At 31.4% G+C, this 16,294-nt stretch overlaps 1 protein-coding gene across 1 annotated transcript in view; it reads right to left on the bottom strand.

Moving 5' to 3' along the window:
* Positions 1-10,622: 10,622 nt before the first annotated feature.
* Positions 10,623-16,294, bottom strand: part of LOC124368154 (putative gustatory receptor 28b) — a 29,679-nt gene continuing 24,007 nt past the window's right edge. The window contains exons 3-7 of the mRNA XM_046825430.1: positions 14,053-14,482; positions 12,414-12,658; positions 12,144-12,212; positions 10,890-10,979; positions 10,623-10,691 (exon numbers count right to left, since the gene is read on the bottom strand). Coding sequence (XP_046681386.1) covers positions 10,623-10,691; positions 10,890-10,979; positions 12,144-12,212; positions 12,414-12,658; positions 14,053-14,482 — 903 coding nt within the window. The remainder of the gene's footprint in view (positions 10,692-10,889; positions 10,980-12,143; positions 12,213-12,413; positions 12,659-14,052; positions 14,483-16,294) is intronic.

Consider the following 16,294-nt stretch of genomic DNA (forward strand, 5'->3'; position numbering starts at 1 on the left):
GTTACATCGTTTCTAGCATCCGGCAAGAACTCGATGATCGGTCCGCCAAACACCGGCAGTCTACCAGCGCCATGTCGGAACAATCCAAGGCTTCATCTACAACCAGCACTGCTGTCACTGACCACTTTACGGAATCCCACATCCCGCCTCTCTAAATTGATAATATTATATCAATATATATTGATAGACGGCATTCCCTTGCTGCAGTGCTATGAAGCAAATCTGTATCCAGTGAGAACGTAGTTGAAAATTTCAGGTTCATACTACAATATTTATTGAAAATAACTTACCATTTTACACTAGAAGCATTCCGGGTACAAAGCACATTAAATTAGTTAAAGCTGGCCTCACATTTGATATCTCTGGTGTTAAAATATAGGACGCTCTCACTGATTTAAATTAAGCGGTAGGTGATGTGTTCAAGCTCATAATCAGGAGAGGTGAAACAAGGCTTTGGGTAGTCAATCTGATACTGGACCTTATTTGTGTCTACCTAGAAAGACTAGTAAAATATACCGTACTTACTTTGTTAGTGAGTACTGTTTTTGTCAGTGTTAAAGTCATCTGGTCCTGTTGAGTGTTACGAATTCCAATATTTAACCAAGGTTCAGGAAACTGTGGACGATAATTTAGATCGAGAAGTAAATTGTTAACCCATAAAACCCTGAAAATCAGACACCCGCTCTCCATCTAACCTAATTTTACTCGAACTACACAAGGTTGTTGGCTGGTTTTTAATTTCTGCCGTCTTGTGCTGGTAGATTGTGTTGAATTATATTACTCTATGTTCTTTATTTAATTTTGAACAGTAGAAAATGAAATTCCATTGAGTTTTGAATAGCGAGTAAACATACATTGCATGAGATAAAAAGGTGATTAAATAATTATCATATTGGTTCAGTGAGAGTATTTTAATTGATTTATAACAATGAACATATAAATATTGTTTGAAAATTATACTGGTACTGATCCCGAGTATATTTTATATAATAATACAGATGAGTAGGATAATAAATGTAAATATAGCTCAATACACTACTAAAACAAACATAACTAATAAACATTGTTTACATTATGGTTTTTGTTTGGTAGTTGTGTGTATATGTTATTTATGTTTAGTAATTGTTTAATATAATTAGAATATAATTGTTTAATATATAATTCAAGGTATGGAATTTTATAATGTAATACGTCTAGTCATGTAAATAAAGCAAGCTGTCAACTTGTTTTCCCACTATTATATGATTCTAGAAGGACATAATTATAACATTGAACTGAGGGTTAGCACTCTCTTATCCTCAGCAAAAGTACTTTGAGCACTTAAAAATATTGCGAAACTAAATTATTAACATGAAGTACACTAATCTTAACTGGAAGTGTTTCAAGACATGAAATTAGAATCAGGAAAGAGACAGGAAAGAAAGAATAAATTGACTTTTAAACCATCTTATACATTTATTACTATATTTGATACAATCACTACTTTTACAATACTCATGTGTGAAGAAATGAAATAAATAACGTAGTTATCAACAGCTTTTAAGGTCAATAATAATCCTGATTTTTATAATGTCATAAAGATATGATAACTAGATATATCAAAACAACGTGTTATAAGAGACTTTTTTGTCAAAGAGTGACTTTTTTCACTCAACTATAGACGTAAACTAATTCTGGTTGCTACTACTCTATGTAGTAATACAAAAAGATATTTTTTGGTCCGAAGTGAACAAAGTAAGCGTGGTTGTTTTACAATGTTAATGAATGAATAACAAAAGTGCATGTTTACTACTAGTAAATTGGTTCTAAAGCTATGTTTTTCTAGTCTATATGGATGATGGCTGAGTCTGGAACTGGATCAGTATCACCGGGTAAGTAGTCACGGCTCCAGCCATCTGTACAGACAGAACACGCCGTCATTCTACATACTATACCGTGTTTGGTGGGCATTAGTTTATGTCGTTGCTTCAGATATTAAGCGGTAGTGAGAAGAATCTTAAAGAGAACATGACTGTTACGTTACTACTATAACATATATTAATATATCAATGCAACATACAACTAAATGTAATTACTTACAGCTGTAAGGGTCTCGTTGTTAATCGGAAAATATTCAAGAGCAGAAAATCTTGCGTTGTGATGAGGCAATTGGAGGAGAAACCCTTTCAACTGGAAGAAAACTAAATAAATACGTGGCTACTTGTAAATTATAAAAATATACTGTGCCTTTAAATTTAAGTTTTATGAATATTGCGTTTTATAAAGAAAACGTAAAGCCTTTTTATAACACAAAGCATTAGTCAACCAGAATTCAAGTACATAACCGTAATATACTACCACACTATACAAGAAGCTACGACTTAATGTTGAAAAAAAGATTAAATAATTTTGTTTTTACAAATAGTAAATTATATAGCATTCTCCCACTCTGAATTTAAGATGCGGTGATTGAAACGTTCGGGGATAATCTTGATGATCTTGATCCTCTTAGAGTATTTTTTATATTTGTATTTAAATTCAAATTCATTGTGTTTTGGAGAAAATTTGCATTTCCTCGTGATGCGTCTTAATGTATATATTCCGCCTATTGTTCCTCGGACCAATTGGACTTCTGTCACCATTAGACTTTGATCCTCTATAGGAGCACACTTACGTTTTACTGATAAGGTAGATTATCTATCTTAGACTGTAATGACGCATTACTGCGTATTTTGGATTTACTTCTATCAATTAAACTTGATCAACTTGTAGTTCGTATTTGGAGTGCGTTGCTGTGTATAGCGAAGAGCGTATCAAATTAAATGTACAGGATCTGGAAGTACAGACTCCCTATATCGTTGGTACGTATATATCAACACAAACGCTAATTACATATGTACCAACATATATATATATATATATATATATATATATATATATATATATATATATATATACAGGGTGAGTTTTTTAAAGTGATCCAATAGCTAACTTTTTAATTACACGACTTAGCACCACACTTTAAATTTGGAACTTGCTAAATTTTAAGTTTCACTCAGGGATACACTTTCAAATTTTTTGAAGATGGCCGCCATTTTCCAATATGGCGGTCAACTTTAAAATCTCTTATGGAACACCCTGTATTTTATGTTGTTTTTAGATTCTACTCAACAAAATAATACATTTTTGCTTTTGAGAGTTTTTCAATATCTCTAATGGTTCAGGAGCTACGTGGACTGGAAGTTTTCATAATTTTTGCCAATATGGCGGCCAACTTTAAAATATTTTATGGAACACCCTGTATTTTATGTTGTTTTTATATTCTACACTACAAAATAAGACATTTTTGCATTTTAGAGTTTTTCTATATCTCTAATGGTTCAGGAGCTACGTGGACTGCAAGTTTTTATCATCAGTCCGAAAAAATCCGAAAACTTGCAGTCCACGTAGCTCCTGAACCATTAGAGATATAGAAAAACTCTAAAATGCAAAAATGTCTTATTTTGTAGTGTAGAATATAAAAACAACATAAAATACAGGGTGTTCCATAAAATATTTTAAAGTTGGCCGCCATATTGGCAAAAATTATGAAAACTTCCAGTCCACGTAGCTCCTGAACCATTAGAGATATTGAAAAACTCTCAAAAGCAAAAATGTATTATTTTGTTGAGTAGAATCTAAAAACAACATAAAATACAGGGTGTTCCATAAGAGATTTTAAAGTTGACCGCCATATTGGAAAATGGCGGCCAACTTCAAAAAATTTGAAAGTGTATCCCTGAGTGAAACTTAAAATTGAGCAAGTTCCAAATTTAAAGTGTGGTGCTAAGTCGTGTAATTAAAAAGTTAGCTATTGGATCACTTTAAAAAACTCACCCTGTATATATATATATATATATATATATATATATATATATATATATATATATATATATATATGTATATATATATATAAATATATATATATATAAATATATATATATTATTGTAATATAAATATGTATTCAAAATTTTTCTGGTCCAGTCCTTTTGATTTTAGGGACAGTGTCACGGTCATCCATATACAGTAATTCCATTAAACTTCCAATTTGACCATTTGCAGCAGGAGTGTATTGACTGGGTAATGTTATAACTACGTCTTTTAGATGAAGATATATAAATATTTAATAGATTGGATTTGTAAAAAAAATTGCCCATTTCTCAATTAATTATATAATTCTCTCTCTCTCTCTCTCTCTCTCTCTCTCTCTCTCTCTCTCTCTCTCTCTCTCTCTCTCTCTCTCTCTTTCTTTCCAGCAACTCTATAAGGAGCGATCGCAACTACTATTTTCTGGTTTAAAAGTAACATGAAATTATATTTCTACATCCTTCTAATTGTTTTTACAATTAACAAAGGAAAGGTTTCATTAGGACAATTCTTATACCATACATGCTTAGCATCGTAAGGAAGGGGTATTCCAAATATGGTGTTAAACTCTCTAATTCTGGATGTATAGTTTTATTTAAGATGTGATAACCAAGGATGGATATAGTATCTTGTGCAAAATTACATTTCTTCAGGTTCAATGTCAGAATGTACTTCTTAGCTCTACTATAGCGAGTGCCCCTATAGATTTGAAATTGGCGCGCGTAATATCAGTAGCCGCGAACACGATAGCCAGCTGCGCCGACCTCTAGGTCATTACTTAAACAATAGGAGCCTCCTACTATCCGGAATTCTTCTGGACAGGTTGTGGTAGGATGATGCCTGCTAGGTTAGCAGGCTGAGAGCGGAGGTTGTATCGAAGTCGTTGTGAGGCTATCGGGTAGAGTGGACTGGATATAAGTGCATGTACGTTGTCTAGGTTTAAGTATAATTGTTAGGGAACTATCGTAACCGCATCTAAATTATTAGTTTATCTTTCGAATCAAAACTGGTTGGGTTTGGATAGGGGAAATCTAGTAACTTCAACGGTCAAATTTGAGCTACCATAAAATTGTATTTTTTTAACGACACATTGTATTTAGGTAGTGTGCTATCTAAAGTGAAGAAACTGAGGACTCTGATGAACACCTACTGGATGCTGTGTGACGCTGTGCACCAGGCTAATGTCTCCTATTGCGATCAGCTGATGGTCGTTATCTTCACTTCATTAGTCCAAATCACTATCACGTCTTACTACTTCTTCTTGTACGTCAGAGTGGGAAATGTGTTCGCCTTCACTTCTGAGGGAGCCTGGGTCCTGATTCACATTTTTGTACGTGGTTGTGTTAATAAACTCCGGCACGGACGTCATAAACTCGGTAAATATTATATTTAGAAATCCCATTATATGTTTTACCAGATTTCTTCCATAACGTAATTTAAGATGTAGACGTGTAATAAAACTAAGAGTTTAAAAATAACTCTTAAAAAAGTTTAATTTTACCTGTTGCGTGGGGATCATATACGGCTTCCTAATATATTTAAATACATAGAATGTTTTAGTTTGTTACTTTAGTTAGATAAGATATGGTTAAATAGTATGGATTTGTTAATCCCAGAATATCCCTTCAATGCAATAGAGATACGTAATAACTATTACTATGTTCAAGACTTTTCGCCTTAAATAAAAATTAGTTACCTTATTAAATCTTCCAGATATATAATTTTATAAGCCCAAAATAAACAATATGAAGACGTCCTTACGGCAATAATATTTATTTAGTCCGTTGTTTTTGGTAGCACTACTTTTGTAATCTAAACCTGTTTGACACGTTCTCAAAATATGACAATTAGAGCCATAATCAATTATTTTACTTACTGAAACTAATCGGCAGAGTGTTATTAAAGCGTATCAGTATGAAAACGTTCAATTTTAGCTGTATTTCCACGCTATATGTTGATGACGAACTGACATGCAGACTTTGAAAATATATTTGAAGTTTGATTTCTAGTTAAAATAAATCGAGTTAGATGATGAATCATGTTATTTTATGAGATTTGGCTGAGCACTAGTGAAAATATTTAGATTGTTCTTGTGGGTGGTAATCCATGGATGGCAAGAAGAAAGTCGAAGCGTTTTACGAAAAATCTGAGTATAGTGATATTTTGCATTTTAAAATTAGATATAATAACATTTAATATAACCATCCGCAATAGTTACGGAAAAAATTATTAATTTAGCATGAAACTTAATTTATACTTAGACAATGAGATCTTTGATTAGGAGGTAATTGATGTATTTGCGATTCAATGTTTATTTAAATTAAATAAGGCTATTGCCATTTATACTATTTAACGTAAATAAAAGTCGTTTGACAGGTATTTGGTCTTCCGATCATATGTTAGTTTGCTTATTTAAACACATATGTGACAGATAAGGCCAAATACAAAATAATTGAATCGGAAAAAGTAAGCGCTCTGTGGTGTAATGGTAGCACATTCACCCGGCAAGTGAGAGATCCGGGTTCGACTCCCGGCGGAGCAAGTACTTTTTGCGATTCAATGTTTATTGAAATTATATATAGAGGATATTGTTATAGAGGAGATATAATTGTATACAGAAGTGTAATTACTGAAAGTATAAGAACTATGCGGATGAAATATAAAAGTAAAAAATAATTCGCTGTCAGGGTCTAGTTGTGGTGAGGCAACTTCAGAAGTTACTTCAGCTAACAATTACCTCAATCATTTTAACAAATTAACTGAACACATTTCATTTGAATATCATTTTAATCTTTAAATGGTGGCTCTTAACCAAATATCGATATTTGAGATTTATTTATTTCATCAAATAAATTGTCAATAAATAAATGAAGTAACGTAAAACTTATTTTGAAAATTTAATCTGTTGGACCTTTAATTAAAACTAAAATTACAAGTACATTTTTTCTAGATACTGGATTAAGTTGTAGATATAACGGTTGACTCTGTACATTCAATAAAAATATCTTAACAACTGTAGATTAAAATAGTGAGGTTTAGTTTAAAGCCAAAGGCATTTGTATAATTTTATAATTTAAAAGTCTTAAGACAGCTATGGGAGAACATGTTTTAAAAATAGGAATAATTGAAAAAGCATTCAAGAAATCCGGGGGTACGAATCATTTTCCCCTTCAAACTTTCAGTTTCATACTGAAATAGTGGAAGCATTGGAAAACTGGGTTTTTGAAAATAAAGTAAAGTAAAAGTAAGAATTGAAAACAAAACATAGAGATTACAATGAAAAATTATAAATAAAACATAAAAATTTAAAAGAAAGTTAATAAAAAAATATTATTTTAAAGATTCAAATTGTAATAATTAAAAAATGTTGTACTAATTAGGACAAATTTTAATTTTGACTCGATTATTATGTTTTGTTAAAAAAAAAACTAAAAATAGGTTAGTAGATTAGAAAAAATATATCAAAATTTAGAAGTATAAAAATGCATTGAGGATTCTATAAAATTAATCTTTATAAGTGGATAAGGCAATATATTTTAAAACTTATTGGTAATCAATAAAAGCAGATTTATATAATGATCGGCTAAAATAATCTACCAAGAAAGCAAAATCTTTTTAATATATTTTATATAATATTAAATAAAACACTGCGTATCGCGTAACAGGCTTCGCTAAGGTTGTAAGAAAATTTATAACTAATTTCAATCTCTAGATATCCAGAGAGGAGACAGACAGAAATACAATCGTAAAAACAGATATGTTCAAAAAAATACTTAGTCAAGTTTCATACTTGGGTATGCACTATCGTAGAATTCATCCTTATCTATTTAAAAAAGAGTTTCAGCCAAATTTAAAGTGTACCTATAAATGTTTTAGCTATCTTGCTATGATACATCCCAATTCTTGTTCATGAAGTTAGATTTTAAAACCGTGTTCAAATAATAAAAATGCAGAGAAACTAGGGAGGGTACTATAACGCAAGAGTGCGCTGAAATTAAATCTTGTTACCGGCAATTTATGTTGACTTCACATTCCATTATATCTCGTTTAAATCTATGAATAAAAAGGACATGTTTTAAAATCTCACGGGATTGTTATAATTTTGTTTGAAAAAATGTATGCTGATATTGTCTCGTTGCCATCACATTTGACCTTTATAACAATTAAGGTCATATGCAATGACCATAATCCAATGAGTCTCATGCACCATCATCGAACTCATTGTTTCTCGTATTTAAATGAAACTCCATACGAAATTTAAATTTTGTAAGTCTTGACGTGAAATATTCCGGCCTCTTGAGTGAAGACTTCGCTAAAGTTTACTAAACTAATAGTTTTTACTTTTCTACTCAAATTCATAAAATGTTTTTGTTATTTAAATGTTATGGTATAAGTTAAAGTATTTGAATTATGAATTTAATAAAAGAACTTTTAGTTCTCTAAAGCAATTGTTTTTGTTTGTTTGAACATTTTTACTTTTTATTAACAATTATAACTCTATGGTTAATTTTAAATTTAGTTTTATTAAGAATTTCTGGTAGAATATACTTTAAAATAGTTTTTTATAATTTAGTTTTCTGCAATGAGATACATCTTCTATCTTTGTATACAACCAAAATATTTAGTCGTCATTATTGTCTCATATTAGCATTTAAGCAAAGTTCAAGGAATAGTCAAAACTAAAAATATACACAAATAAATAAAGATGAATCGTTACTTGGAATTATAATATGTAATTTTAAAAGAGATTTTTGTAATCTTCATGAAAGTAAAATGAATTTTAAATTGCCATATCTTCTTCATTTAATAATAAACTTTTCTGTATTTGCTTGATTTCTGTAATAAGACTCATGGATTTATAACTTGGTGTGTTAACGTGCTTTAATGATTTAAGGCTTTCTATTGATACGGTGTGTCCAGTATTTCTACACTCATGTTCGACTGAAGTGTTTTCTTCTCAGTTTAATTTAATGTGGGAGCAAATTTCTTTGAATCTTTTATATTTTTGTCTCTCCAGTGTATTTCTTATTGCAGTCATTATATTTATTTGTTATTGCATTTTTTGGATTTTATCAATTTATTCTTCAAGTTATTTTTTGTTGCATATGTCACGTTAGTAGTTTTTTTAATGATGTTTGTATTTCTTGTAATACACTTCTCAATGTTCTGCTACTCTCAATTGTTTTGCGATTTTTATTGATATCATTTTTGTCATTGGCATTTCTTATGTTTCTTTTTTGCTTTTTTAAAACATATATTCTACTAGATCTGTTTTATATCCATTAAAAAGTAAAAATTGTTATATACTGGAGTTATTTTTTTAATATTTTGCGTTTTACTGGAGTATTTAATTATATCTAAATCAATAAAAGGAAGTCTGCCCATTTTTGTGCTGGTGGATGATTTGAGGCATGTGTTATAAAACGAATAGTACCGGTTATTTTACGATATATATCGAACTCTAATTATTTTGAAATTCTGTTTTAGATTACTAATATATCTAAAAAGGGAAGTAAAATCTAATCAGTCATTAAAATGAAGAATTTATTTTTGTAGAATAATTGGTTGCAGGATAAAAATGACATGTAAAGGACATAATTAGAGTACAGGAGATACATTTGCATCACAAGGCAAACTGAGTATCTCTGAACACCCGAGTATTGTAATGGGACCTCTCATACATGTATAAATATAATATCACTGCCATAGTAGGGTTTCCATGAAAACTATAAACAACTAAGATTCTATGAACACCTATATTTTGTTTAGTAAATTAAAATATACATAGTTATCAATTAAATATTTCATTTAATAAATCATGTAAACTACTACACTAAACAAATATATTAAAAACCACAATTACGTATATTTCAAACATAGGTATTAACTGCAAGAAGTATGTTTTAAATGTCCAAAACTCTGTTAATTTTTGTTAGAATATTCTAGGAAATTCCTTAAATCACTATCTAGACTAAATATTGTAAATATTTGGATAGGGTGCCTCAACTCCAATAATATTAATATTGCAGGTTGTTAATAGAGACGGAGAGCGCACTGTGGAAACATGGAATTAAATGATGTAAATGTGTAATATATCCTCATTCATGGTTTAAAGAATGAGAACTTTAGCTATTCATTGCGTCACTAAACTATCGTTGTGTTGCATCGCGGTGATTTGGGACAGGCATCCAGTGAGACACGGCCGCTTAAACGCATAATCTGATTCCCTATTTTACTTTTCAGCTATTCCCGGTTCAGTCTCCTTGTGTCATTGTGTTGGTCTGTATTATAGTTTAGCTTATGGGAATGCTGCTAAGCAATTTTAAATATTTAGTCGATAATATTACCAACAATTTGTATTTAACACTAAATTACGTTTTAACAGTTAATAAATAATTTAAGTTTAACAATTAGTAAATTCAGAGTTCAATCGTAGATTTTTCTTTACATTTTTTAATGTAAGACTATACTAAATACTACCAAAAGTTTTGAAGGCTTTTAAGCAAAGAAGAAGAACATTTAAAGAGTGACCAACCTTTAATCTTCTGTAGGTAAAACTGTGTGTAAGTCCTTAGTATAAACTATTACAAAGAATTCTCCTGCTAAACATAAACTAATAGTGTTCGAGTCAAAGATATTCAAAAACTACATGTGATTACACAGTTACTTGTACGATAATCTATAATTAAGTTTATATTTATTCGGTGCCTTGAAATTGAGATAGATGTTATAATGTCTATTTGGGCGACTTCTGAGTCTGGAACTGGATCAGTATCACCAGGTAAGTTGTCACCGCTCCAGCCATCTGTATAGACAGAACACATTGTTACTGTACAAGCTATTATATATTTGGTATTTTATAACTTCGTGTTCATATTTTTGACTCGGTAGCTTAAATATAGAGGTGATATTTACATAATAGACTTGTATATAAATGTTTACAGACTTGTTACTACCGTAAATACAAAAATAAGCAGTATAATTACAAGAGGTAAGTATTTACCGCTGTCAGCGTTTCGTTATGGACCGGAAAATACCCGAGTGCAGAGAATCTTGCGTTGTGATGAGGCAACTGCAGGAGAAACCTCTCCAGCTAGAAAATGATCACAAGGATTTTAACAGACTGATGAAATATAAGGTTTACTTATATAAGAGTTACCCCCTTTACATGTACCGCAGGCTTTGCTCAAATGTTTTACTTTTCCTTTCATATATACAATCAATCAGCCTATGTTAAGTTAGTGGATTAAGAATAACTGGTTGATTAAGAATAACACATGTTTGTTTTACTAACTAGCTGTTTTAAAATAAATAAGAATAGTTTAAAAAGATTTACAATGGAACTTTGGAAGCCCGTCTTAAAATCATCATATGAAGTGGGATTAAGACAACATAATGTACCCCAATGAGAATGTCTTAAAAAGCAAACTTTTTGAGACTTCGTACATAAAATAGCACACTAAATGTTAAGTGAACTTTTGGTCCAGGTTAGGCCATGTTGTTTGCTGATATTAAAAAAGAATGAACTACCAAACCTAAACAGATTTTAAAAATAAAACCTCCACCAACACAATGACTTAAGGTCTAGGAACAAAAAAAGTGCTAGAGCTGTCTACCTTTACCCTTCCTCGTCTCGACTACCGCCATCGAATATACTGTATAATCTTTATTAAATTATTTTCATAAATATAATTTGCTTGATGTTTAAACAAGTAGGTGCAAGCTATGCTATGTACATTTGTACATGTGTGTGAAAGTTTTGTTGTAACTGTGGTTGATAATTTAATAATTATATTTCTTTGGTTATATAGAATATCACATCGAGACTTAAAAACGCTGTTATAGGTGAGTATCTCTAAAACATTGGTCGTTTCAGATATACATATTCCCTAGTATGCTACACACTAGTATACAATAGTCTTGGCTACTTATATGTAGATATATATATATATATATATATATATATATATATATATATATATATATATATATGTATGTATGTGTGTGTGTGCGTGCGTGCGTGCGTGTGTGTGTGTGTGTGTGTGTGTGTGTGTGTGTGTGTGTGTGTGTGTGTGTGTGTGTGTGTGTGTGTGTGTGTGTGTGTGTGTGTGTGTGTGTGTGTGTGTGTGTGTGTGAATTTATGACCGAAGAAACTCTTCAACCTTTAGGTCTACAAATAAAAACACGTTGATTCATTTTCTATCGGATTTTATAATAGCATATACTAAAGACCTAAGTTATTTATTATTTTTATTACCTGCTCCTTTATTATCGGATCCAGGTTTTTGTTGATCAACTTGCAGATCATCGTACTTGTTTCATCGGCCTAAAAGCACATTAGATATTGAGAAATAACACTTTAAAATAACATTTATACAGGTTATGGGTTTTTTAAAACCTTTAATTTAAGCCTTACGTAATTAAATCTCTCTTGTTAAGACTATTTTTAATATTTCACTAACAAATAAAATTACATGTATCAACGCAGAGTATTTACCGAGTTAGTGACATTTGTGCTTGAGTTTACGAGCACAACCAGGTAGCAAACAATACTCAGGATCCAGATTGATTCACTAGCCACTGAAAGCATGTTACCGTTTCTGACGTACAGGAAAAAGTGGTAAGATCGGATAGTGACGTGAATAAATGAGGAGGAGATAACGGCCATCAGCTGATCACCATAGAAGACATTAGCCTGGTGTACGGCGTCACACAGCATCCAGTAGGTGTTCATCAGAGTCTTCAGTTCATTAGTCGTAGAGTTTACACTGCCTACAAAGCATCATAACTATTAATCATACATAATAAAAAATACATCGTATGGTAACTAATAATAAGTTGTCCTTATAATTCTCTCTTGATATGACAACTACCTTATTAATCATAAGTGCCAAACACTTTCTTTTGGAATTTTAAACCAGAGAATCGTCAAAGTTATATTGTCGAATGTAATTATTATACTCTAATAAAAGTTGTTAAGAAGAAATAGGACAGGATGTATTGCATATGTATTGCATTCATCTATATTTTATATACGTGGAAGTCCAGTCATTTCTTTTGGGAACAACTATTAAAATTATGCCCTGTATTATTATTTATATCAATGTAAAGTTGACTTGATCATTTCGTTTTATTCTATTGATAATTTCATTCTTTACCAGAAATATAATTAATTAATTTTGTACTGTTTGACTGGCACATGAGGGGTTAGCTTTGAAATTTAAACTTTTGTGAAGGTTCAGAAAGGAAAAGAAAATCTTCTGAAATAAATAAAGTTCAAACTAAAATAAAACTTCGTCTTGAAACAATTACTGGATTTAAAATTAAAATAAAAACTTCTTGAAGACTTTTAAGTTCAAACTTGTAATATATTCGTCACTCAAAAATGTACAAACTTCTTACAGCATGTCTTTTATTCAATTTTCAAAATTCAAAACTTTCACACTCTAATCTGATTTGGCAATTCTTTACTTTACTTTATCTTCAAAATTCAATTTTATTTTGTTACTAATTTTCTTTACTTTACTTTAAATATTACTTCTTTTCGGTGTTAGAATTTAATATTGCTGAAAGCATCTGTAACAACCACAGAACTCTTTTAGTATTTTTACATAAAATTTTATATATATGTGCTCACTGCACCAGCAAGTTTTATATTCCACAGATCAAAAGGATAAGTTCATAAATTCCCATTAAGTTTAATTTTTACAATATTTCTTTCCCCAAAATTATTCAAAATAATTAAGAATGAATGTTGACTTCCAGTTAAAAAGTTCACTTACCCGCAGGTTCGATGACGATTAGCAAGAATAACTCTAAGCACTTTCAAAGACTTTACTCGTTACTACTACATCCGATCAACTGAGACGGGAGGTACGGCACGTCTACCTCACCCCACCTCTCAATTTCATTATCAAACACTCCCATCTTCGATGCACGCCTCGCTGATAGAAGCCTCTTTTGTACTGTCCAGTCCTTATCATTCTTCTGGGCCTACTCCTTCCACCGGTAATCCAGTTACCCCAGAATTATTATTTAATAAAATCGGTACAAAATAAAATATTTAAACAAATTTTAAAACGAAACTGCTACATTTTAATAATCTGAGGTGTAAGACTTGATGTATTTGATTATGTTACATAAATTCTCAACTAGTAAATACTTACGAGTTTTATGAGTGTCGTCAATATTCGGCAGACTGCATTTTATTTCAACAATATCCGTTATATTACTCCTTATTTCCTTCGTGATACTGACATTGACGGTTCTGAAGCAATTTGAGATGCTTGTAGCGACATGTGTGAAGTGGACGAAGAAAGTGGCTTTGGAACAGTACAACGCTAACACGGAGAGGACTTGTATATCAGATAAGCGAGATCGTCCGACAGTGACTCCGCCGTGAATCATATAAGCCATTCGCTTATAGATGGTGACTGATATTGCTACGGCAATGCAGACCCCCCAAAACTTCACTGCTGCCTTCACCTCTGATGGCTTGTGCAGGAGATTGCGGTAGACACATTCCAGAGTGTGAAATACGTCGACGAGTCTTGGGTACTTCCGGACGTAGCTGAAGAAAATAACAGCGACCGTCACCTGCAGAGAGACAATATTCAGAATTAGTGTGACATCAGAGGTTCTGGTGAACGAATGCAATGTCTGGCCATCCGGTCTGTCCATGAAATACGAAAGGAAAACAACGGTGGAGAATAACTCTTGCAGGATGAATAGGATTGAACCCCACAGGAATCCTGTGATAGAGAATGTAAGCCCTTTGATTCCTCTAGTCCTGGAAGTACATTCCATTGGGAGACCACCAACTATCCGGCAAAATCGAATCAGCTTATCAGGAAAACTCTTCATTTCTGTGAAATCTTTTCGTTAGACACTATCGAAGAATCCGACTAGACTAAAGTATATTACATTAGTTGATAGAAAGCAATTTGTTACTGCTTGTCATTTATAAAAGGTACATTTGCAAAATAAATTGTCATTTTTAAAAATAGATTACTTTACCTAATAAACATCAATATCAATCATTGGAATTGTTTGCAGTGGTGTGGGGAAGTTTGGTTTAAAATGAGTCATTTTAGCAGGTACTGAATAATAAAAAACTTCTAATCAGATAAAGTGCTCATTGTTTTCGAGTTTTATTGAATATGCAATGTACTTGACGTTTTGAAACGGTTTAGTAACGTTTTTAATCATTTCTTGTAAAGCAATCTAATTTTCTATTCAATCGATATTTTATCTCATTCCCTTAAACATAATTTTTCTTTCAAAATCGTCAAATGAGGTTTTTGGATTCATAATCGATATATTTTACAATTTTTGCTTGCATGATTCGTTATATGAAGAGGCGGTTATAATTATAATAAAAAACTAATTACTGTACACTAAAATCGCTGTTGTGAAACTGAGCTATTCTGTCCACTAATACGACTGACTCTGACTTCCGGACTTCAAGTACAGTCTTATGTAGGTTAAATTATTTCGTCATTTTTGTTATTCCTACAAGATTTAGGTTATTTTATAACCCTGCAGAAAGAAAAAAACTGGCCTGTCATTTCGGGGTAGTTTATTAAAGCCAAGAAACGTTATGAACCTACCGGCTGCCCCAGACCCGTTACTATTAGTAGGTTATACAATTTTTAATTATGACTCGTACATTCTACAAAAACGTATATGGAATTGTTCAGACTTATTATTGAAAATGGAATTAGGGGTAACAATTCTCCCATAAATAATGTATATTATGTTTTTCCTATTATCGTCATTTCAATGTCGTTTGCATGTACATATATGTACTCATGTTTGCCAACTATCCCGATCTGTAAGGAAAGTCGCAACTTAAAAATAAAACATAATAAGTCTGAACGTAATTCTTCTTGGGACACTGAATGTTCCTATTTTTTAAATAGAGACAAAATTGGGTAAATGACGATGAACTATGCATAGGGATTTAATTAGGGTTGGAACCATAAAAAATTAATATTTTTCATGTTTTATTTCCCGATAACCTAGAACAATAATATTTGAAATAAGCGTGTCCTATAGTAATTTGTTAAACTTGCCAAAACGTATACATATATTTCACTAATTTCACTACCCATAAGGACTGAAATAGATTTGTCCTTAAAGATATGTTTGGTTCTTTAACTGCTCACTGTACTAACAAGGTTACATTTTACACAATTCTATAACAGACTACCGCCACTAAAAGTACCTTCGACGGTAAGTAGTTTGCAATGGCTGGAAGTAGTCACTTTCTGATGAAAATTGACTATTCATAACAACTTATTCTTTATTGATTAGAAGAATAATTGAAACGCTATTAAATTACTATGTTATTTACCCTTGTTTATATTAATGTTTGCAACAATTTTACTTTGGTAATATTGTACACGA

The sequence above is a fragment of the Homalodisca vitripennis genome, chromosome 8 (assembly GCF_021130785.1).
Source record: "Homalodisca vitripennis isolate AUS2020 chromosome 8, UT_GWSS_2.1, whole genome shotgun sequence".
Taxonomy (NCBI): Eukaryota; Metazoa; Arthropoda; class Insecta; order Hemiptera; family Cicadellidae; genus Homalodisca; species Homalodisca vitripennis.